Source organism: Anopheles funestus, chromosome X (assembly GCF_943734845.2).
Source record: "Anopheles funestus chromosome X, idAnoFuneDA-416_04, whole genome shotgun sequence".
NCBI classification, from domain to species: Eukaryota; Metazoa; Arthropoda; class Insecta; order Diptera; family Culicidae; genus Anopheles; species Anopheles funestus.
Genome location: NC_064597.1, coordinates 8036805 through 8057892, shown reverse-complemented (window position 1 = coordinate 8057892; position 21088 = coordinate 8036805). Strand labels below are relative to the sequence as shown.

The following is a 21088-nucleotide window of genomic DNA, read 5'->3' as shown; positions in this document are numbered from 1 at the left end:
GACTCTAGTATTTAGAGCAGCGTGACGAATTCTTTGCTTACCTCGTAAAAGCACCATTGTATAGATCAATTCGTAGATCACGTAGCTAGTCATTGTACGATATAATATTCTGAAAAACCCCAAACAACCATATTTCAATTTCCCGTAAAAATATGTCCAATAGCCTGCCACATTCGACCTCCACAACTTACCTAAAGTAAATAGTTTTACTCTGATTTTCAGCAGCTCCACTCGCGCTGGTACTGGAGCTATTGAACGTTGCTCCGTTCGTCTGTGTCCCCGGGACAGACCAGTTGATGGTTACCTGCTCCTCCAGCATGCCGTCATGCTTCCAGACATTGCGCGGACATCCCTTACCGGACCGTCTCGTGTGTAGGGGCCGTTTCGGGCGCATTTCCGACTCCTCGAACTCGAACGAACTCTCATCCAACAGGTTGTCATCATCGTCCTCGTCGTCGGACCGTGTAGAGTCGTGATCGTTCCCTACGTCGAAGTACGCAGGAAACGGTTCGCCGAATATGACGCGCTGCTTGTGATGTTGCTGTTGCTGGGTCGCGTACGCATGATGCAACCAGTCTATCTCCAAGTCATCGATCCAGGTACTCCGAGGAATACTATCCACATCGCCGGGTGACTGCTTGTACCCATTCTCCTGGCGCCCATTATCATTATCTACTCTACGCGAGCTGAACTGACCGATCGGGTGTGCCGTTGATTGCTCGAAACTGTACGGATCACCAATTAAAGATTCGATGTAAAAATCCCGAATTTGTGTGTCCGGCGAGCGTCTTGCTTCCACTGGAAAGAAAAGGGAAAGTACAATGTATAATTATCTTCCAGGACACGGTACATATTTCTCTATTATAATCTATGGACGTCTAACCTATCTTTTCTTTTGAAATACTTCAATAACGGAGACATCTATCAGACTTCAGGTCAGAACTTGCTTACCTCGATATGTAACACGCGGTACAATGCCGGTATGCGTTTCTAACAGATCGTGTGTAACGTCGATGTAAAAGTTTGTGTCCTCCTCCTCTGGGCTTCGCCGCACCGGTACAACGTGCTCCGACGACTTCAAATGTTCGAGGATGCCAGAACCACAAGGATTGGAACGATGGCGCAGATCTTCGCCCGGTACCATTTTCGTACCGGCACTGTGGTTTGGACGTACGTAGAATGTTGGAAAGCGACGGTTCTCCTCACCATCACGCGCTAACCCATCTCGCTCGCGGATCTCGTCCTCCTGCGCTTCCTCCTCGTCCCGATCATCCTCATCCTCCTCCATAGCATCCTCTTCCGCTTCTTCCTCCTCTTCTTCGGCGGTGCTCAGATCACCCTCCCGCTCGGGGTACACCAAGCTGTCCCTTGGCACCAGCAAACTTTCCAGGCTCAGCGGATTCGTATCGGGCATATCATCGTGCAGCGGTGGTGCGTTTCTCGCCAGTCCGCTCTCCTTCGTCAGCACCAGCAACGGGCTGCGGTCATCCACGGCCGGCCGCTCATCGTGTACGGACTCGCTGAGCAGCTGCATGCCAGGATAGGCGCCATTCGGGCTGGCACCGTTGCCAGACAGGGGCCTCACACCGTGAACAGGACCGCGTCCGAACAGCAGCACCACCATCACCAACACTACTCTCGTTACAACTACGCTCTTCATTTTCCTTCACACTATTGGCACTACCAACGATACTGAGCTGCAGCACATACTTCGGCACTGCTGCACTGGCACCACAATCGGAACGGAAGCGGACGAACTAGGCGAACGAAGCACGGAACCTAAATAAGACCTCTAAAAACACAGAATAAAATGAACACACGTCTTACACGTCTAAGTACGCCACGTGGGTTACATGCGTCAGTCGAGGAATTCTGGGGTTTTTTTTCTCTTCTCCACGCTGGGTTCTAAGGTCGTCAAAGCCCTGACACACATACACACACACACACATACACCTTCAGATAGGCTTTTTCCAAGAATTTGTATCTTCCCTTCTTGGAATTGACAATGCACACTGTTATAGCCGTAAGCTCCCCAAAACTAGGAGCGCTGTTTGTGTTTTGCGAGCTCAACAAGAATTAAACCAACATTGAAGAGTGACGTGAAGAGTTTGCAAAAGTTCACAACACCGAACCGACATGTATTCATTATCCACCAAAAAAAACCCCCTGCGATACGAGTAAGATTGCGGACTGCTCTGCGGACTGGAAGCTCCTTTATTTGGAAAGCATTACGCGTTTTTATGATGTTGCTCCACTTGGACGCATTCCGTCGGTTCGCTCGACAACACTTCCGGAAGCACACACGCTTAGATTTGGGCACACAACGGGGTTTTGCATTCTATCGATTTTATGGTTTATGGGCGCACGATTACCAAACGCGTATTGGAACGTATTGTAATGAGGCTAGGTTACATAGCACCAGTGTAGTGTAGGTGAACCGAAAAGCAGTACAATGAATGGGACACCGATGCATTATATCACAAGGGCACGCGGGCAACCTTCGTCTGACAAGCCCTTCTAACCCCTTTCCCCCCCCCCCCCCCCCCCCCCCCGGGTCGAGCTCTATACACCACCAAACCTAACCAAAAAAAAAGTGAGGTTGAAACAAAAACCCAACTTCAAATCGGATGTTCTTGCCATGTAAACAAGTACCTATTCTTCTTGAGGTTTCACACTTCACAGCACCAGCAACAACATTCCAACAGTTAATTTCATCCGGTTCTTTGTCAATCTCGATGTGTGTGTGTGTTTGTGTCTTTGTATATTATGTTACAAGTATCAAGCAGAGTGTGGAGCTCAACAACCTCCAAACGGTGAATGATTAATCAACAGGCAATTACACACATTTTTCCCCGTCACGCACACCTTAGCTTCTGCATTGCTCTACACACATGTCTGTCACACATGGAGACATCCTTGGGCCCGTTCTGTTCGCCTTCTTCTGCTGCACACATCACATGTGGGCCATGTCCTTGATGGTGATGGGTTTTTGCATCCAACAACCACACACTACCCCTTCCCCTCTCCTCCTCCCCACCTCTCCTCTCCACCACGCAACTTCAACAACGACCACAACGACCTGTTTTTAATTTTTTTTCTCCCTCGTCCAGGCGCTAGGCCTCCACAACCAGCTGTAGTGGCATATTCGTGTTAGGCTTCTTGTCACCAAACAGAACCCTCCAACTTCCTTCTTTGTTACATAGACACACTGCATACGCGTCAGTGGTGGTACTGGCAACCAGGCGTCTCCATTGAATTTTCGGATGGCGCAAAATTAGCATATACATATATATTTACATGCATATACACGCACGCACTGACACTGCTTCGATGATGTTATGCTTTTTTTGTGTTGTTTTTCAAACAAAAAAAAATAAATAAAACAAAACAACAACAAAAATCAATAGTCAATTAACGTTGACTCCCCCCCCCCCGCCTTCCCTCTCCTTTCCCCCCACGCCAGCTCCCATTTTGTGTGTTGCTTTCACGGATGGATCACTCTGTGTCACACCGCTTCCCTTTCGAGATGCGTTTTTCTTCAAGTTTGTTTTGTTTGTTTGCTGTGTTTTGTTTGCTTGCAGTACTGCTACTCTTGTTGGGTTGGTTGGTTTCCTGGTTTTGTTATCCGCGTCCATGTTTTTGGTCCGCTCGCACCTACTACTTTCTTACTACCGGATGCTACCGTTTCTACGTTACTTCACAATCGGCATCGTTCTACGCTACCGTTTCACAACGTTATGCTAGGTTGCTTTGTATCATCCCTTTGGAACGTTTCTCCTTCGCCCTTTGTGCGGGGTAGCTAGGCATCGTCACTGCACGGCAGATACTCTCAGACTGAAAAACGGGAGAATTTACTATACCGCTGTGCCGCGAAAAAGGAAAAAACCCCCCTGTTCCGCCTCTCAGGCTCGACACACAGACCCTCTGGGCCGAGTCGCAACCATTCGCTGAGCAGAAACCGACGAGCGGACGTCAAATGTCAAGTGCTTATAATTTACGTAACTTTCACTATACACACACCAAAAAAAAGAAAACCCTCCCCGATCGGCAAACCCAAGTTCGTCGCTGGAAGTTGGGAGTTTTTGGGAGAAATGTGCTCGTGCTCCTAATGCCCTGTGTTGGGCAGGCGTGCGTACAAAGGACCAGCGTCTCGGGGAATGGAAAAACGCGGCTCCAAAAAAATGGGAGAGAGCGCGCACAAATAGGCTAGCGTAAGCGTACGCTAGGAAACAACGGCAAATAGGGAAACTCGACCTGACCTCTGTCTAGCGGTTCGTGGTTGGCAAAGTGCTGCCACGGTTGTTGGGGTTTTTTTTTGGTCTTGTTCGTTCGTATGTGACCTAAGCCTGTCAGCTTAGTTTCATGCTAGCCGGAAAAAGGTGTGTATCGTTCGGCGTAGTTCGTTTACAATTTTTAGCTCCTTTTGAGTGGATATTTAAATCATATTTCGAATAACATTTGTAAAGTCCGAAAGAGCAGATGTTTTGATGAAATAAAAGTTATATTTTGAAAAGTCCGTTTGCTGAACATTAGGAGCTTTCGTTCGAAGCTTATTTGCTTTGGTTTAAATGCAATATAATTTACTTTATGACTAAAATACCTGAAACTAGAGAAAAATGAGTAAGAGTGAAATAGTGAGTTGAAACGTTGTATTGAACGAGTTTCGTTCACTCACCACGAGGAGTTTTAGTGACTCTTTTTTCACTTACTCACTCATGAGTGGTGAGTCGAGTCGCAAAACGAGTAAATACGTGAGTTGAAATTTGGAGTAATTCAGCAAAATTTATAAATGAGATTTATTTTAATGCAAATTTGTTGCAATAAGTTTCTTTTCACTCAAATAATGCTTTAAATTAAAAAAAGGATAAAAAATCAGAAAAAAATTTCAAAAAAATTTTCCACTCGAAAATTTCATAAGGGGTACCCCTTACGATTTTTTTGAGAAATTTTGCAAAAAAAATTAAATTGTTTTATTTTAACGCCAATGGGTTGCAATGAGTTTCTTTTCACTCTAATAATGCTTGAAATAAAAAAAAGAGTGAAAAATAATAAAAAAAAATCAAAAAATAAAAAAAAAAAATGAAAATTTTCCTCATTTTTGCACCAACTTTTCCCTATAACTCGGTCGGTATCCAACGGATCGCCAATCTTTAACCTGTGGTCGATAGATGGCACCAATGGCTACATTTTCTTCTTGGACAGCCATGTCCTCAGATGTCTGTGCCAGAAGTTATTCGAGGAACCAAGTTCCTTACCCTGTTTGAGAAAATGTAAAATTTTCCTCATTTTTGAGCAATGTAGCAAAAATTTTAAATGTGATATATTTTGATGGGAATTTGTTGCAATAAGTTTCTTTTCACTCAAATAGTGCTTTAAATTAAAAAAAGAATAAAAAATCAGAAAAAAAATTCAAAAAAATTTTCCACTCGAAAATTTCATAAGGGGTACCCCTTACGATTTTTTTGAGAAATTTTGCAAAAAAAATTAAATTGTTTTATTTTAACGCCAATGGGTTGCAATGAGTTTCTTTTCACTCTAATAATGCTTGAAATAAAAAAAAGAGTGAAAAATATTAAAAAAATCAAAAAAATCAACAAAAAAATGAAAATTTTCCTCATTTTTGCACCAAATTTTGCCCCTAACTCGGTCGGTATCCAACGAATCGCCAATCTTTAACTTGTGGTCGATAGATGGCATCAATGGCTACATTTTCTTCTTGGACAGCCATGCCCTCAGATGTCTGTGCCAGAAGTTATTCGAGGAACCAAGTTCCTTACCCTGTTTGAGAAAATGTAAAATTTTCCTCATTTTTGAGCAATGTAGCAAAAATTTGAAATGTGATATATTTTGATGGGAATTTGTTGCAATAAGTTTCTTTTCACTTAAATAGTGCTTTAAATTAAAAAAAGAATAAAAAATCAGAAAAAAATTTCAAAAAAATTTTCCACTCGAAAATTTCATAAGGGGTACCCCTTACGATTTTTTTGAGAAATTTTGCAAAAAAAATTAAATTGTTTTATTTTAACGCCAATGGGTTGCAATGAGTTTCTTTTCACTCTAATAATGCTTGCAATAAAAAAAAGAGTGAAAAATATTAAAAAAATCAAAAAATTCAACAAAAAAATGAAAATTTTCCTCATTTTTGCACCAAATTTTGCCTATAACTCGGTCGGTATCCAACGAATCGCCAATCTTTAACTTGTGGTCGATAGATGGCACCAATGGCTACATTTTCTTCTTGGACAGCCATGCCCTTAGATGTCTGTGCCAGAAGTTATTCGAGGAACCAAGTTCCTTACCCTGTTTGAGAAAATGTAAAATTTTCCTCATTTTTGCACCAAGTTTTGCCTATAACTCGGTCGGTATCCAACGAATCGCCAATCTTTAACTTGTGGTCGATAGATGGCACCAATGGCTACATTTTCTTCTTGGACAGCCATGCCCTTAGATGTCTGTGCCAGAAGTTATTCGAGGAACCAAGTTCCTTACCCTGTTTGAGAAAATGTAAAATTTTCCTCATTTTTGCACCATGTTTTGCCTATAACTCGGTCGGTATCCAACGGATCGCCAAACTTTAACCCGTGGTCGATAGATGGCACCAATGGCTACATTTTCTTCTTGGAAGGCCAAGCCCTCAGATGTCTGTGCCAGAAGTTATTCGAGGAACCAAGTTCCTTACCCTGTTTGAGAAAATGTAAAATTTTCCTCATTTTTTCTGCAACTCAGCAAAATTTATAAATGTGACATATTTTAATGCGAATTTGTTGCAATGAGTTTCTTTTCTCTCAAATAATGCTTTAAATTAAAAAAAAGAATAAAAAATCAAAAAAAAAATTATTAGAAACTAGAAACATTTTTATTTCAATATATTATAAACGCTTGAACTTATAAATCCATTATCCATACACTGAACGGGCGAGTTTCGATCACGCCGATCGTCATGCATCGTCACACAGAGCTAGTCCTCGTCCTGAAACTGCCATATCTTTATTTCACCATCGTCGCTCGCCGTCAACAGGACACCCGGTGTGACGGGATGCCAGGCAACTTTGTTCGCATCCTGGCTGTGTGCTTCAATCGTTACCACCAGCTCGAACGTGGGTTCGTTCGGGTCGGAATCGGCTGCCTCCTTAAATATTCTTATCAAATCATCGCCACAAGCAGTCGCTAGCAGGCCCGTCTGTTTACACCAGTCGATATCGTACACGCTGCGCGAATGGAACCCAGCGAGGGTGCACACACACTTCCACACCGAACCCTTCTCCGGGCACGGTATGCCGAGCGTATTGTCCGGCCCATACTGCTGCCAGATCTTGACCGTCTTGTCCTCGCTGCAGGACGCCAAACGTTTGCCGGTCGCATCGAACGATATGCTCCATACGGTTGAGCTGTGCGATTCCATCGGTTCGAGCATTTCCCACTCGTTGTCCACCGTGTCCTGACGGTACATCCGTATCGAGTTGTCGTAACTGGCGGATGCCAGCAAATCTTCCTGCGGATGCCAACATACCTTTTTCACGTCCTGCGTGTGCCCATTCAGCACCGCAACACACTCATACTCGTCCTCCTGGTCCGGCGCATTGTGTATCTCCCAGATCCAGACCGACTTGTCCCGGCTGCAGGTTGCCAGCAAGTTTCCCGACCTGGACCAGGTCACACTTTTAACCTCGTTATCATGACCCTCCAGTGTGGCATTGCATTCAAATTCCCCTGTCGAAGTGGTGTAGAAACATTATCACGCTGTTCGTTCAAGCGTAACAAAAAGAAAAAAAAACATACCTGACTTTTTGTCCCAAACTGCCACCGTTGTGTCGAAACTTGCCGATGCAAGATAGTGTCCACAGTACGACCATGCGACGTCGCGTATGGTACGCGAATGTCCATCCGTGAGTACTGTCTGAGCGATCCACCGGTTCGAGTCCGTCTTCGTCCATACGCGAATTGTTTTATCCTCGCCGCAAGAGGCGAACATGTTGCCACTCGGATGCCAAGACGCACTCCAGACACGGCCAACATGCCCGGTAAGCGTCTGCAAAAGGTTCACCTTCTCCATCGCAGCTGCTAAAAGTCAATCTGTCTGTGGGAATATTGCCAACCCACTAAGGAATGTCTCTATTCAGTGTAGATGATAAAATTCCTCTAGCTTTGTACACTGTATCGCTAAAAATGATAATAAAAGATGCACAAATTGTACCTTCAAAGCAAGCAAAACACAAAACGAACGATTTACTCACGAGTTGGTTCATATCTTGTTGATTATCCGCACGATATGTAAATATGTATTTGCGCCGTTTGACAGCTGTACGTTAGCAAGTGTGAGCATGAATGACGTACAACTGTCAAAGGAAGCGTTATTTTTTTCACACGGCATAATTTCAACATCGAGAAAATACTGGTATAACTGGTATAATTCACTCAGCGTGCACGTGCACGTGTTGCATTGTGCAAATTCAAAATTATAATTCGTTTTCAAAGACACCGTTGGCGTATTAGTGTTGTTTGTTTTGCAGATAAATTGTGTTTATCACATTTTTCTAGGGTCGTAAGCAAAACATGAAAAACCTTAGTTAGCCCAGAAATATGTTTAAAAAAATTTCAAATATGTTTTTTTTTAATAGAATACTAACAATAATACAAATCATTAATCACATGTTATGCACATTTGACTATTTATTTTATCTACCGTTAAACATCTTTTCTAAATACCACAGCAAATGTAAAACGTTTTGTACAAAAGTTCACGGTAAAAATATCTCGACATAAATATTCCACTCCTTTCGCTACCACATCAGCGTTCAGCACATTGAAGGCACAAATGTATTTGTTGATATGTCATCATCATACGTATCTTTTTAATGCAAAATTGCTCTAGCAAACTACTAGTGAACACTCAGAGCTGATTGTCTGCGTTTCAGGCACATTGAATATATAGCGGGCAAGTTTTGTCTGTTTGCCACTACAAGCAACGGTCCTTAATAGTGCGTTACAGTAACATCTATCGTTCTCTGTCTATAAAGTTCTACCTGTCTACCGGGACGTGAACCAGGAATGCGAACATCGGAAGGCACAAGCTTGAGTTTGAGTAAGGATCGTGCGCTACATTTCTGTATACGCTTGCGTTTAACGCTTAAGCTACGTGAAATAGTTGCTGATGTTGCTGTTGTTGCTGCTGGGCTAATGTCGATATGCAATTAACACACTCAGCCTGCTGCGGAACGGTAGGTGTAATACCAAAGATAGACAGGATCAGTTTCTTCAGTGCGGCACGGAAATCTTTCAAATGGTACGCATACAGCAGCGGATTCAGAGCAGAGTTAAGATGGGAAAGCGTTATCACGAACAGCATGACAGGTGCGTGAATATGACACTGAGGGCAGAACGCAACGATGCAGTTGATCGTGTGCAATGGCATCCAGCAAATCATGAAGAACAGCACGATGATGGAGAGGTTCTGTGTGGCTTTTACCTCACGGTTCTGAGCTGCACGCAACACACGCAACATGGTACCATTGTAGTTGTCCTTCTTAGTACGACGTTTACTACACTGCATCGACTGGGTGATATTGTTATCTTCTATGTTAGCCAGATTAGCCGAGAACCGACTGTCGATGGAATTTACCGAAAGGATTTGCTTTCGCTGTGGTGAAGAGAGGGAGAGAGAGAGAGAGAGAGAGAGAGAGAGAATAAGGTTAGAGCGAACGAAGCGAGTAAGCGTTACAGTTCCTTACCTGTTTTACAATGACTCGATAAATATGCATGTAGAACGCTAGCAACAGTACGGCAGGTATGATGATTGTCACAAGGTACAGAAAGACAAGATAGTCGTAGTTCATCACCTTCACAAAAAGGCAAGCATCCTCGGTTGGATCTTCGTGCCACCCAAACAACGGCAGAAACCCGATAATGGAACCAACGAGCCAACACATGCTTATAATATCTGAAACGATGCAAATAGACACTTTTCCATAGATCTTAGAGCACGATGTTGCACGGAAAGCGGAACTTACAGAGTGTCGTTTTAGTGCGCATGTTGCGTGAGTAGGCTAGCGGATGCAAGATCGCCCAGTACCGATCGATCGACACGGCTACCAGACAGAAGATGGAGATCGTACACAACACCACCAGCAGCGAGATGGTGAACAGACACGCATGCAAATTCCTGGGAATGCCTATGGAGGCAAGAATGGCAAACGGAATGCCCAATGTGCCGACCAGCAGATCGGCCGACGCAAGTGATACGATGTAAAAATTGGTTCGCCTTCGCAATCGTCGCTCGGTTTTGAAAGCCAGAATCACCAAGGTATTGCCAAATATTGCCATTAGGGCAACGGATGCCTCCAACAGTGCGTACGGCACATTAAGCCTTACCTCACTGTTGGGTTCTTCGACGGGCAAGAGAGTGGAGTCGTTATTCCAACCGTCACCCAAGTCGGATTGATTCGCCCGTGGGCAAGTTTCATTAGACATCGGGATCATCAAACACATCGGCAATTGCTTGTGAATGGTAGGCAACCCTTCTTGATGAGACCTGATCTACGGCCCAAAACTTTAGCTCCCTTTAGTAATGGATGGATCGTCGTCAGACCTCAAGAAACTGCATACACCACCAGGAAGATTAAACGAAGTTGCGTGCGGATGCACGGTTCGTAAAGTGCGTGTTGAACTCAAGCCGTCTAGAACGGAAGATCAATATAGACAGGATGTCCACAGAGTTCACCATAGTCAATATCTCGTGCTGCTCGTCTGCCCTTATCTCGCACCAGGCTAGCGACCGGAAGTATCGCGTATATACATATGTATTTACGCGCACCGCAATTCATGCACAGAAGCAGTCTGCACAACAGGCACTGTGTGGATCCTTCACAACAAAGGGCACAAGAAAGTGTTCGACCACACAAACACGCGGGCACGCTGGGCACACAGCAGTAGGTATACGGTGTTTCGCTAAAGGAAGTCTCACTAAACAAGGATGGGGGGGAGACACCACACAAAAACTCCAACTTTGCGGCGTACACTGTGCAGAACACACACGCAACCTGTGCGTTGTTTCTCCCGCTCGAGACGGTTCGCAAATGCGCACACTCTCGGAAAAAATGCTCGCTTTTGAGGTACGCAAAGGCAGGCCGCGTATTAGTTACTGCACCCCCGAGGTTGATTAGAAGGTATATTTACCCAATATAACACCGTTTTGTCGTACGGTAGGTCTGTGGGGGGTTGGCATTTTTTGTTGTTGTGTTTGTTGCCATCCTCATTTTTTTATCGGAAAAAAAGGTAATTACTCTCCCGGTTTTCCCAACGCGCGGAAAGTGTCGCACATTATTACCATTTAGCAAATTCACCATAATTCGTGGCTGCCCCCCCCTAATCGCGAAGGGACCAAGATGGCGTCCAGTGGTGCCTTCGGTTTACGCTCGATGTAAGGAAAAGAGTGCGGGGTGGGGAGGGGGGGGCGCGTTTGCTCTAGTGAGCAAGGGTGGAGCAAAGGACGGGGCATCGAGAGATAACTGTCGGTGGAGATGAATTAATTTTTCCTACGGTGTTTATTTCCCACCCCATTAAGTGAAGGAAAATATGGTGTACAGCGCATGCCGCTTCCTCCTCACGTCCATCCTCCTCACGGCATTCCCTATCCCGCATGCAGAAAACCCATCGACGGGAAGAATGGGGTGGGTGGGGAGGAAGGGGAAAGAGGCCTAGGAGGAGGAAGGCGCAGAGTAGGGAAAACCACACACCAAAGGCTCTCCTGCCAGTACGAAGTATCTCACGCCATATCTCTTCGAAATCTATTCTCCAGACTTTGACAATTTTCCCCCAATGATTCCTCTAACAGCGGGAGGGAGTTTGAGGGTTGTTTTTTTGTTCTCTATCTACTCTCATTCGCTTCCTAGCTCTCCCGGTACGTTTCGCGCTCCTGCTCAGCTTATCCAAGTAACATCCTTTAAACTGTTGCCAGTTAGTTGCGAGCAATAGTACTAAAGATACCGTTTTACACGCTGGTCAAACTTCCTGTCTGCCCCGCGCAAACAGCAACATTTGCTGCGACAGAGGCGCTAAACGGTAATACATTCGAGGTGGAAATATCGATGTACCTTTGGTTGCTGTTCTAATTCAGTGTACGGGGAAAACGTTAAGGCTACGTAAAGTTGAACAAATTCGAACCGTTCGTGTCCAAAAATTTGTCGAAGGTACACGGGGAAAGCTCTGAGCAAAATCATTGTTGAGCTGGTAAGCGGTTTACTGGTTTACTACACCATCTCTTGTGTGAGATGTAAAAGACGCTCTCTTCGCGAAAGGTGAAGCCTTTCTTTCGCGCTCCTAGCGTGTTGCGTAGGGTACTACCCGCACGCAAAACCCATCCCCGTATTGTAATCGATCAGTTCGGCCAAATATTCCAGCCAAGCAAATACACCTCGTGAACGTTTTGTCGCGATTCGTTTCACGATAGTAGGTTCGTGCAAGAAGCAACACACAGAAGAAAAAAAACTACTAATTTCACACGAATCAGTGCTTGCATGCAGTACATTTCGTTGCAGTGTTGCGCCTGAAAGGTAGGCATTGCCTCCCTGGTGTGGTCCTATTTAGTGTTACACACATACACGAGAAAAAAAAATCGAACAGAAGAGAGACCCATCTAGGACTGCGCGTATTCAATTCTACATTGTACGTTGTATGTGTGCGTGTGTGTGTGTTGTGTTTTGTGATGTGAGTGTGTCCTGCATACTGCCTGATTACAGCGAGCGAGTGTTCTGCGGTGCAGAAAATGTCTGAGCACAAAGATGGTGGCGAATGTGCTGCCGTTTTGATGGCGCGTTTCATGCTGGTCCCGATGACCCCGTTCCACGACGGCCATCGTACGCCCGTGACGTGGTGAAGACACGGTCCAGTGTAAACGATACCAGCCACTAACAGTGTGTACTGTGCGCTTGACAATTTACGCTAGTGTACGCTGACTTTTGTCAAAACCCAGTGCGTCGGCTGTGCTGTGGTGTGTAGTGACTAGCTACCAGGGGAGCTAAGAATTTCCTACCAAAAAACAAAAAAAAGGCGGTTTTAGTGGACGGATCTCACACACACACAGACACGCGGTACAAAACAATCAAACAGAAGAAAAAATCAGCATCGCATATCATTTTGCATCCCTACGGCACAATCAATAAATAAAACTTTGCCGATCGAAAACGGGCCCAAGCAACCAACCGCTGCTGCTGCTGCAGAAGAAGTTTTTCGCGAAGAAGCAAATCGATGACAGGCGTTCGGAGAGTAATGGATCAAATGGCGTAGGCGAGTGCGCAAAGTATAGGCCTCCCCCCCGTCCGTGGAAATATGCAAACTAACGGCCGATGTAAGGATCAACACACGCGTTCAGCGATAATCGGTAAGTACGCTGCATTTCCCGTGGAAAATGGCCAATCACCAAATCCGTGCCAAGTACGAGCGAAAGAGCGTTCATATTTATTCGAAATTTCACTTCGGAAACTCATCGGCAACAGCTTATATCAATTTAGCGAACACAGTGTAAACCACCCCCCCCCCCCCCCACCCCTCTCTCCACCAACAGGAAACATATTGTTAGCGTGGAAAAGAACGAAAAGAAAAAGTTAGTATTATTACATCCACGGATGGTGCTCTTTTTTGTGTATCTTCTTTCGTTTTTTTGTTGTTGTTGTTGTTCAACTCAACCACTAATGGTTGCCCTTGCTGTGAATGCAAAAAAAAAAAAATTGTGGAGGCCCCTTGCCGCGATGTAATCCGCTTTTCCATATGAAAAATTATTAGCTGCAGGAAAACGCTACTTAGCAAAAGCTCCAACCTTCGCACTACCACAGCCATAACACGCGCGGTGGGGGGAGTAGTTACGCTTCTCGGTTTGTGTTGGTACGTAAAGCAGTAAGTGAGCGGTAACGCGCGTTAGCTTTTTAGTGGTTTGAGTATAACAGCGCGATACAGCGCGAATCAAAAAACAACAACAACATAGATATTTTCCTTTCCGCTGAGATATGAACATTTTCCCAGCGATGCATTTGAACATATTATGCACAACCTATTTACACACACACACACACATACACACCCACATATAAGATGTGGGATATTGAAAAAAAGGAGATACATTATTGTGCGATTTTCGCGATAGAAAGGTTAACGGGTGGATTCAGCATAACGGCATCCAATGTCTAAATCTGCCCAATTTCTCTCGCGAACGTATACCACCTATTGACGTTTGATCCTTATGTACCAAAAAAAAAAGAAAAGTATAGAACGAAGATTGAATTTGGGTTTACTATGCTTATTTGCTTTGCGATGCCTCTGCCGCAAAAAAAAGCCGTTGTTGCACATAGAACACACAATTCAGGTCGGTGCTCTCGTTTACTGTTTGGAACCTCGACAGAATAAATAAATAAACATTGCGCTCCGTACCATCCGTGCGCTATAGATTTCCGGCTTCCGTTTCAGTTTTTGTTCCAGCACTCACCTGTCCCAGTCCCCCAACCCACCCACGTCACCCGTACACTGATATTTGCGAACGAAAAACGGTTAGCCGCAACGAGGTATGGCTGTTGTTATGTTGTTTTTCTTCTCCAATCCTCCAGGATAATTGGTGCTCGACATTTTGCCAAACCAATCCACCAAACGTCGGGAAGATTCTTTACTGGCAGCCTTTGGCAGCGCCACAGCATTGCGATGGGCTATTTATAAATCAGCCCTTACCGAAAGGCCCCCCCGGCTTTACCTATAAATACGCATCAAGAGGGCGAGAGGTGTTGGGAAGCGCGACCGGATCCAGTTGCACAGCGCATCCTGCGCTACAACGGGCAGAGGCAGCTGTAGCGCGAAACAGTAGCGAGAAACGTACTTTTTGGGCGGGGGGAACGCGGGATAACAATTATGCCATGGTATTGGTGCAGCGCGCAAAGCCACTGAAAATGATACAGCTCTACTTCACAGGTAAGTGTTTACTCGTTTCTTTCCTCCATTTTCTTTTTTTCTTCTTTTGGTTGTTGTGTATGCGTGCATTCGATATCGCTTGGTATGACTTGTTTTTTTTTGTTGGGTCCCAGTCGACGGTGACACCGGAGATACTGGAGCCGATATTGGGCATCTGTGCCCGATGTGTGTGTCGGTGCCCATTTCCAATAACGTTCCTCCTCTTCCTTACCTTGGCCTTTTTTGCTATCTGTGTGTTTCGTTTTGCAGTACTGTTTTGTCTGCTGTCATCGGCACTGTGCGCCGACTGGAGTGCCAGCTGCCCGCTCAACTGTAGCTGCAAATGGTCGAACGGCAAGAAGTCAGCCATCTGCAATGGGGCCGACTTTACTGCGGTACCGTCAAACCTCTCGACCGAGATACAGGTGCTGGTGCTGAACGACAACAACATACCGTACCTAAACCGGGAAGAGTTCACCTCGCTCGGGTTGGTAAACCTGCAGAAGATACATCTGAAGCACTCGCACGTTAAATATCTGCATCGGGAGGCGTTCAAGAACTTGAAGATACTGGTCGAGGTCGATCTGAGTGAGAACGAGATTGAAACGCTCGACAAGCAAACGTTCGCTGGGAATAATCGGTTGCGCATCATCAACCTGTACGATAATCCGATCAAGATGCTGGTGGCGGAACAGTTCCCGGTGTTGCCGTACCTGCGCAACATCGATCTGCACAGCTGCCAGCTGCGGTACGTGGCGGAGACAGCATTTTCCAATCTCGATTTGCTCGAGTTTCTTGATCTGTCGAAGAATCGGCTCGAAAGCCTACCGCACCATGTGTTCAATCACATGAAGAATCTGAAAACACTGATACTGGAGGAGAACTGGTGGAACTGTGACTGCCATTTGCGTGACTTTCGCAACTGGTATCTCAACAGCTCGCTGAACCGGCGTAGTCTTATCTGTCAGCGACCGTTCGCGCTCAAGGGCCTGTCCTGGGAGTATCTCGAGACGGAGCAGTTTGGTTGCATGCCGATGGTGGAGATATTTCGCGACGAGTATGAAATTGAGGACCTTGGCACGAACATCACGTACAAGTGTATGGTGTCGGGTGATCCGGAACCGAACGTCCGATGGGACGTGAATGGGAAGGACGTCGATCAGGACAATGCAATCATCGAGACGGAGCGGCACGTTGCGTTCGATGGCAGTGTAACAATCTGGAGCAACCTAACGATCCTGAACGTGACGAACAATGACTCCGGTTTCTACACCTGCACCGCACTGAACCGGATTGGGCTGGCGAGCAAAAACTTTAGCCTGGTACTGCCGGAGGTGGTGGAGCGCGTGATTATCAAAACGCCGGAAACGTTCTGGTACTTTGGGCTAATTCTGGGTATTTTCGGCACAATCTTTGGGCTGCTGTCACTGTCGGTGGTGGTGTGTTTGGTGAAGCGCAAGCTGCGTATGCGCCGCCGACGGAAAACCATCAAGAATAGCGTTAGCTTCAACGATCAGGAGAAGAAGCTGCTAGACCTTAGCATTACCACCAACGAACGGCAGGAGTTTAGTGCGAGCGATGTCGTGACGCCATCGACCAAGACGGATTCGACCATTGCGATGGAGCCGGTGCAGATCACGATCGAGTCGATCGCAACGTCCAAGCGCGAGGAGTACCCGTTGAATGTGGGCGTGTTTCCGCCACCGCCCGAGTTCTGCACGCAGATGATATCGAATCCGACGATCAGCAACATCTACATCTCCGTCTCGGTGACGCAGGATCCGCTCGAAGGGGCGGAGGTTAACATGTATCCAGATCTGCTCAATATACCGAATCGCCACCAGAAGGGACCACCAAAGATTTCGCCCGTAAGCGTTACATCGTATGCGACGCTGCCACGCAAAACGGCTACGGTCGGTGGTGGTCCACGCTGTTCCATCACGTCCGGTCACAGTTCCGGTTCGAGCTCGAGTACCGGCACCGCCCAGGTGATGGCGGTCGGGGGTCCAGGGTTGATGGCGGGCGGTAAGACGACCGTCGGTGCACCGCCGTCTGCTGGATCACCGCTGTCCTGTACGCCGAGCCTGCTGGCAACGGAAATTCCACTCACGGAAGGCATTGTCAATTACGCGACGACCTCACTGCGCGATGACTCCGGGTGCGAGATGTCGGCGTCGCCGGTGCCGTCCATGTGTGCCGAATGCAGCAAGGTGATGAAAGCGACCAGTACGTCCACGTTTGCCGGTCCGGCCACGTCCAAGTATGCCGGTGCGTCACGCACGCTAACCGGTGTCGGCGGTGATCTCGCCACCATGGCGAACAGCATAAAGTGTGAGAAACCATTGGCCTGCCTGAAGTACGACAATATGGGCCGCCGGTACACGGCGAGCGGTAACTCGACGCTGTCGCTGCCGGACGAGCTGAAGTCGACGGCCGGACCGACCGGCGTCGCCGCGTTCGTCATCAAACAGCAGGAAATCGAAACCATCGTCGAGCAGGACGACCATCCAGCAATGGACGATGGGACCCGGCTCGATGAACAGCTGGAATCATCCTCGTCCTCATCAACCGGGGCCGGTGCACCGATGGCCGCGATGGGCGCACTGGCAGGACCACTGACCGATACGCATGACGGTGTGCAGGAGGCGGCATCCCAGCGGGGTCTGTTCGTTGTCGGTAGTAATGATTTTGTTTCACTGTAGTCGTCCAACCCGGCATTGCCACCACGATCAGGTGTCGGTTCGGCCGAGCGCAGGACGCGCACAGAGCAACCAATCCAAACCATCGAACTTAAATTGTACAAACGTATTTATCCATCCTTCTTCCTACCACCTCGCCATCCGAACCCAACTAGCACGTACACAGAATCTCACCTTTATTAGCTGCAAAATAACCAAAATGGTTAGCCATGTAATAATACCTTGTTCCGCTTCCGCGCTAGGCGCAATCCAGAAACGCACTTCGAGGAAAAACAACAAAAAAGCATAATAGTAGGCGCTTACACACCGACAAGCACTTCAAAATTTGTGGTGCCGCTCATTTCTTGCCGATCTGCCGAATTGTAGCAGAATGTCTGTGAACCATTAGCTTAGGGTACCGACTGTCCTGTATAGCCCAATGCCTTTCACCCCACCCTGGTTAACAGAGACGACCAAGCTTTTAAAAAAACACAAGCGCTCGTAATGGTAGTAATGTTGTTCGTTCCATGAACAATTTGTAGCGCCGGTGAGGTATGCAATCCGCTAGACAAAAATGGAAAAACGATGCAACTTTGCTTCGTTGTGAGACTTTTAGTAGCTTGTTTGTCTCGGTTATTAAGGCTGTTTGCATATATCGCTCCTTTCTCCCGCCTACTACCTTCTCCACTCCCTCTTCCCCTCCTCCACCACTCCTTGTGTACCATTACTGCCGATTCTTACTTACAAGTCCGTGTGACCATGTGATAATCATGTGCTTGGTTGTTAGCTATGTTCCGTATCGTGGGTTTTTGCTTCGTAAAAGCACATTCCTCTTTTCAGCACCCACATAATGGCAAGACCACACAGTTACTCAGTAGCACTATATACTCTATATTACTTGGGGGGCCCGTCGCTTTTATTCATATCATAAACACTCCCATGCAGTGTCCCCGCACACATACCACCGTGCAGCCCAATGCAGATGAGTGGGTGTGGCGGACGATGCCGAACGACGTACCGCAGGAGTGCCACAGCAGTGAAGTTCGATTTGGTGCAAAACACTGCTAACCACTCAGTCGGCCCAATTCCAGCCGAAAACAGGGGGAAGAGACCGCCAAGCCAAATGTGGTCTTCCAGAAAAAAAGTAAAAGAAAAACTAAATCAACAATTAAACGAGGCCCCGACCGCAACGAACAGCGTAGTTACAGTCATTTTTGCGCCATAGTGGAGTAGTTTAGTTATCAACGTTTAAGACAATGGTTCCGCTGCAATGGATGTATTGGTATTGCAATGGCACTAGGCACCAGGCATCTTAGTACTTTACTATAAGACAACTTTATTTACGTATCCGTAATGCCTAGTCGTTTCCGTTCTACTACTGCAAAACTATTTAGATGTTTTGTTTTACCATGGTTCCATTTACGATTTTCATCCCATCGTGGGTAATCATAATACGAAAATAGTGAGCAAAACAAACAAAAAAAGAAAAAGAAAAAAAATATGCACCCTAATGCATACCAGGATGTTGAGAAGATTGTAACTTTAATCTAAAAACACAACACAACAACAAAAAAAAACATAACTAGAAGAAATGTTCGACACAAATAATTAACAAAAAAGAGAAGCAAAAAAAAAACAACAAATCGAAGAAAAATGTAATCCGACCTGCAAACACTGAACAAAAACGGAAGCAAAATTGTAATATAAACTTGGTACGGTTCGGTCTGAGATTCCAACCACGTTTTCCATGACCCCCATCCCCCCTCCCCCCCCCAAAAAAGCGTTATTTAGTATCAGTTGTGAATAAACTATGGTACAGTTAAGATGTGTTAAATGTGTAAGATGGAATGTAAAACATGTCCACACAAACAGACTAATAAGAAAGTATATAAACGAAGAAAACAAACACACACACACAAACAAAAAAGTAACAATGGTATATAACGATAAGCTTACAGTGACTTTAAGTTGAAGGCAATTGCGTTAACCTATTACAATTTAGTAGATCAAAATAATTCTAGATCATTAAATGAGGTGAGGAAAAGAAAAAGAGAGAGAGGGGATAAACAGCAACAAGATGATACTTCTGAATAAAATCAATCAAATCTAGTTAGAGAAACAAATGAAACAATTTTAGCGTACAATTAGTAGTATATGCATAATGACGATTAGAGAGAAAACAGAAGAAAAAAAACAAACAAACGCGAAATGAACGCGAAGCAGTAAAAACCGAAAATGAACAAACTAAACAAGAAGGAAAAAAAACATGGTTACTACAGCAAAAAAAAACACAAGAAAAATAACTCATGCATTATTTGAACGATTTCATACAGGAGGGTATAATTTACGCGTGTATAGATTTCGAAGTTTTTAGTGAGATGGATAAGCAAAGCAAATCTACTATACTTAGTTACCCCTTGTTCAACGATGCTCTACACACACGCTACCACACAGACGGTCGCAGGCGATATACGAACAATTTAAATCATTTTGACTGGTTATGCTACGTTTTTTTTTATTCTTTTTGGCAATTTTATTCATGCTTTAACAGCTATATTTGCTATGCTTCTTTTGGAGTGCAGTTAGTAGATTTTTTCGATTGCCTTTTTTGCATTGAGCTGGACTGGATTGCTCATATATTGGTAGCAATACCGTTTTTATTGGTGTAAATTGTTAGCTCTAGCAAACTGCATTAGCATTTTCTTGAATTTTTCGTCATTAGCTCAGCTGTGAGACAACAAACTCATTTTGGTTTTTGTTCGATTAGACATTATTGTAAGGCTGTAAATAAAACGAGTCATACTTCCCAGTTTTGTCTCACTCGTGACGTGCTCAGCGGCATGATTTCGAAAGGCGTTAGTTACATTTTGGTTTGCAGAAATCAAGCAAAACAGCCGAAACGCAGTGGACAATCAGCGATCGCTTTCTGGCGCTGTTGCTGCCCTAATCGCTTGCGTTTGCATGCATATATCGCTCGGAATTTTTGCACCAGTCAACGAGATGTAGTCGCCTCGTGTCATCGCGCCCTGTGTACGTGTACGCTCCTTATACTTGCACTGAATAGGGATAGGCTGCCATGAGCATATGCTAGTGCTGCGGCGTTTTTTTGTTTTTGAGGCAGCCACTAAAGCGGTACGCCGAGACTTAGCCGTCACCTAGTGGCAGTAACAGCAGCAGCACGCTGGCCAACCATGGCGGTGACCATTCTGTAGCATATGCTTGACTCTCATATGTAAACACCTATAACACAGTACTAGCCAATCCATCGTTTCAGAGCAGCATTACACAATGAAAACAAAAAAAAAATGCAAACATTTAATATTCTTTAATGCTCATGCAAAATTAGAGTACTTTCTAAGAAATAAAAACGAGAGAGTAATTGAAAACACAGCTTTATGCGAAGCGTTAATTAAGTTAGTGATTTATCACAATTATTGCTTCTATGCAATCGAAAGAAATCTTTTTTTATTACAGTACGAAATAAC

At 45.4% G+C, this 21088-nt stretch overlaps 3 protein-coding genes across 5 annotated transcripts in view; 1 reads left to right on the top strand and 2 right to left on the bottom strand.

The window, feature by feature from the left end:
• Window positions 1-8343, bottom strand: part of LOC125761433 (uncharacterized) — a 30866-nt gene extending 22523 nt beyond the window's left edge. The window contains exons 1-7 of the mRNA XM_049422561.1: window positions 8235-8343; window positions 7780-8160; window positions 6960-7710; window positions 4601-4606; window positions 952-1664; window positions 192-798; window positions 42-109 (exon numbers count right to left, since the gene is read on the bottom strand). Of these exons, the coding sequence (XP_049278518.1) occupies window positions 42-109; window positions 192-798; window positions 952-1664; window positions 4601-4606; window positions 6960-7710; window positions 7780-8053 (2419 nt within the window). The 5' untranslated portion in view covers window positions 8054-8160; window positions 8235-8343. The remainder of the gene's footprint in view (window positions 1-41; window positions 110-191; window positions 799-951; window positions 1665-4600; window positions 4607-6959; window positions 7711-7779; window positions 8161-8234) is intronic.
• Window positions 8344-8788: 445 nt separating this feature from the next.
• LOC125767702 (adenosine receptor A2b) lies at window positions 8789-11146 on the bottom strand. The gene is made up of 3 exons (XM_049434535.1): window positions 10008-11146; window positions 9729-9937; window positions 8789-9637 (listed from the first exon to the last, which is right to left on the bottom strand). The coding sequence occupies exons 1-3, from the start codon at window positions 10483-10485 to the stop codon at window positions 9128-9130; spliced, it is 1197 nt and encodes a 398-aa protein (XP_049290492.1). The 5' UTR covers window positions 10486-11146; the 3' UTR covers window positions 8789-9127.
• Window positions 11133-20993, top strand: LOC125767645 (uncharacterized). Of its 3 annotated transcripts, none has more exons than XM_049434464.1 (4): window positions 11133-11198; window positions 12506-13375; window positions 14592-14946; window positions 15196-20993. In XM_049434464.1, the coding sequence occupies exons 3-4, from the start codon at window positions 14892-14894 to the stop codon at window positions 17625-17627; spliced, it is 2487 nt and encodes an 828-aa protein (XP_049290421.1). In that variant the 5' UTR covers window positions 11133-11198; window positions 12506-13375; window positions 14592-14891; the 3' UTR covers window positions 17628-20993. The 3 variants fall into 3 exon arrangements, with proteins under 3 accessions (XP_049290421.1, XP_049290413.1, XP_049290404.1); XM_049434456.1 differs by having other exon boundaries at window positions 11176-11271; XM_049434447.1 differs by lacking the exon at window positions 11133-11198 and having other exon boundaries at window positions 11732-13375.
• The last annotated feature ends 95 nt before the right edge of the window (window positions 20994-21088 follow it).

Coding starts and splice junctions, on each gene's coding strand:
- LOC125767702 (XM_049434535.1), bottom strand. CDS start 10,485: ATGTGTTTGATGATCCCGATGTCTAATGAAACTTGCCCACGGGCGAAT. Junction 9,938..10,007: donor GCGCACTAAAACGACACTCT/GTAAGTTCCGCT, acceptor GCATCGTTTCAG/ATATTATAAGCATGTGTTGG. Junction 9,638..9,728: donor ATCGAGTCATTGTAAAACAG/GTAAGGAACTGT, acceptor TCTTCACCACAG/CGAAAGCAAATCCTTTCGGT.
- LOC125767645 (XM_049434464.1), top strand. CDS start 14,892: ATGGTATTGGTGCAGCGCGCAAAGCCACTGAAAATGATACAGCTCTAC. Junction 14,947..15,195: donor GATACAGCTCTACTTCACAG/GTAAGTGTTTAC, acceptor TTCGTTTTGCAG/TACTGTTTTGTCTGCTGTCA.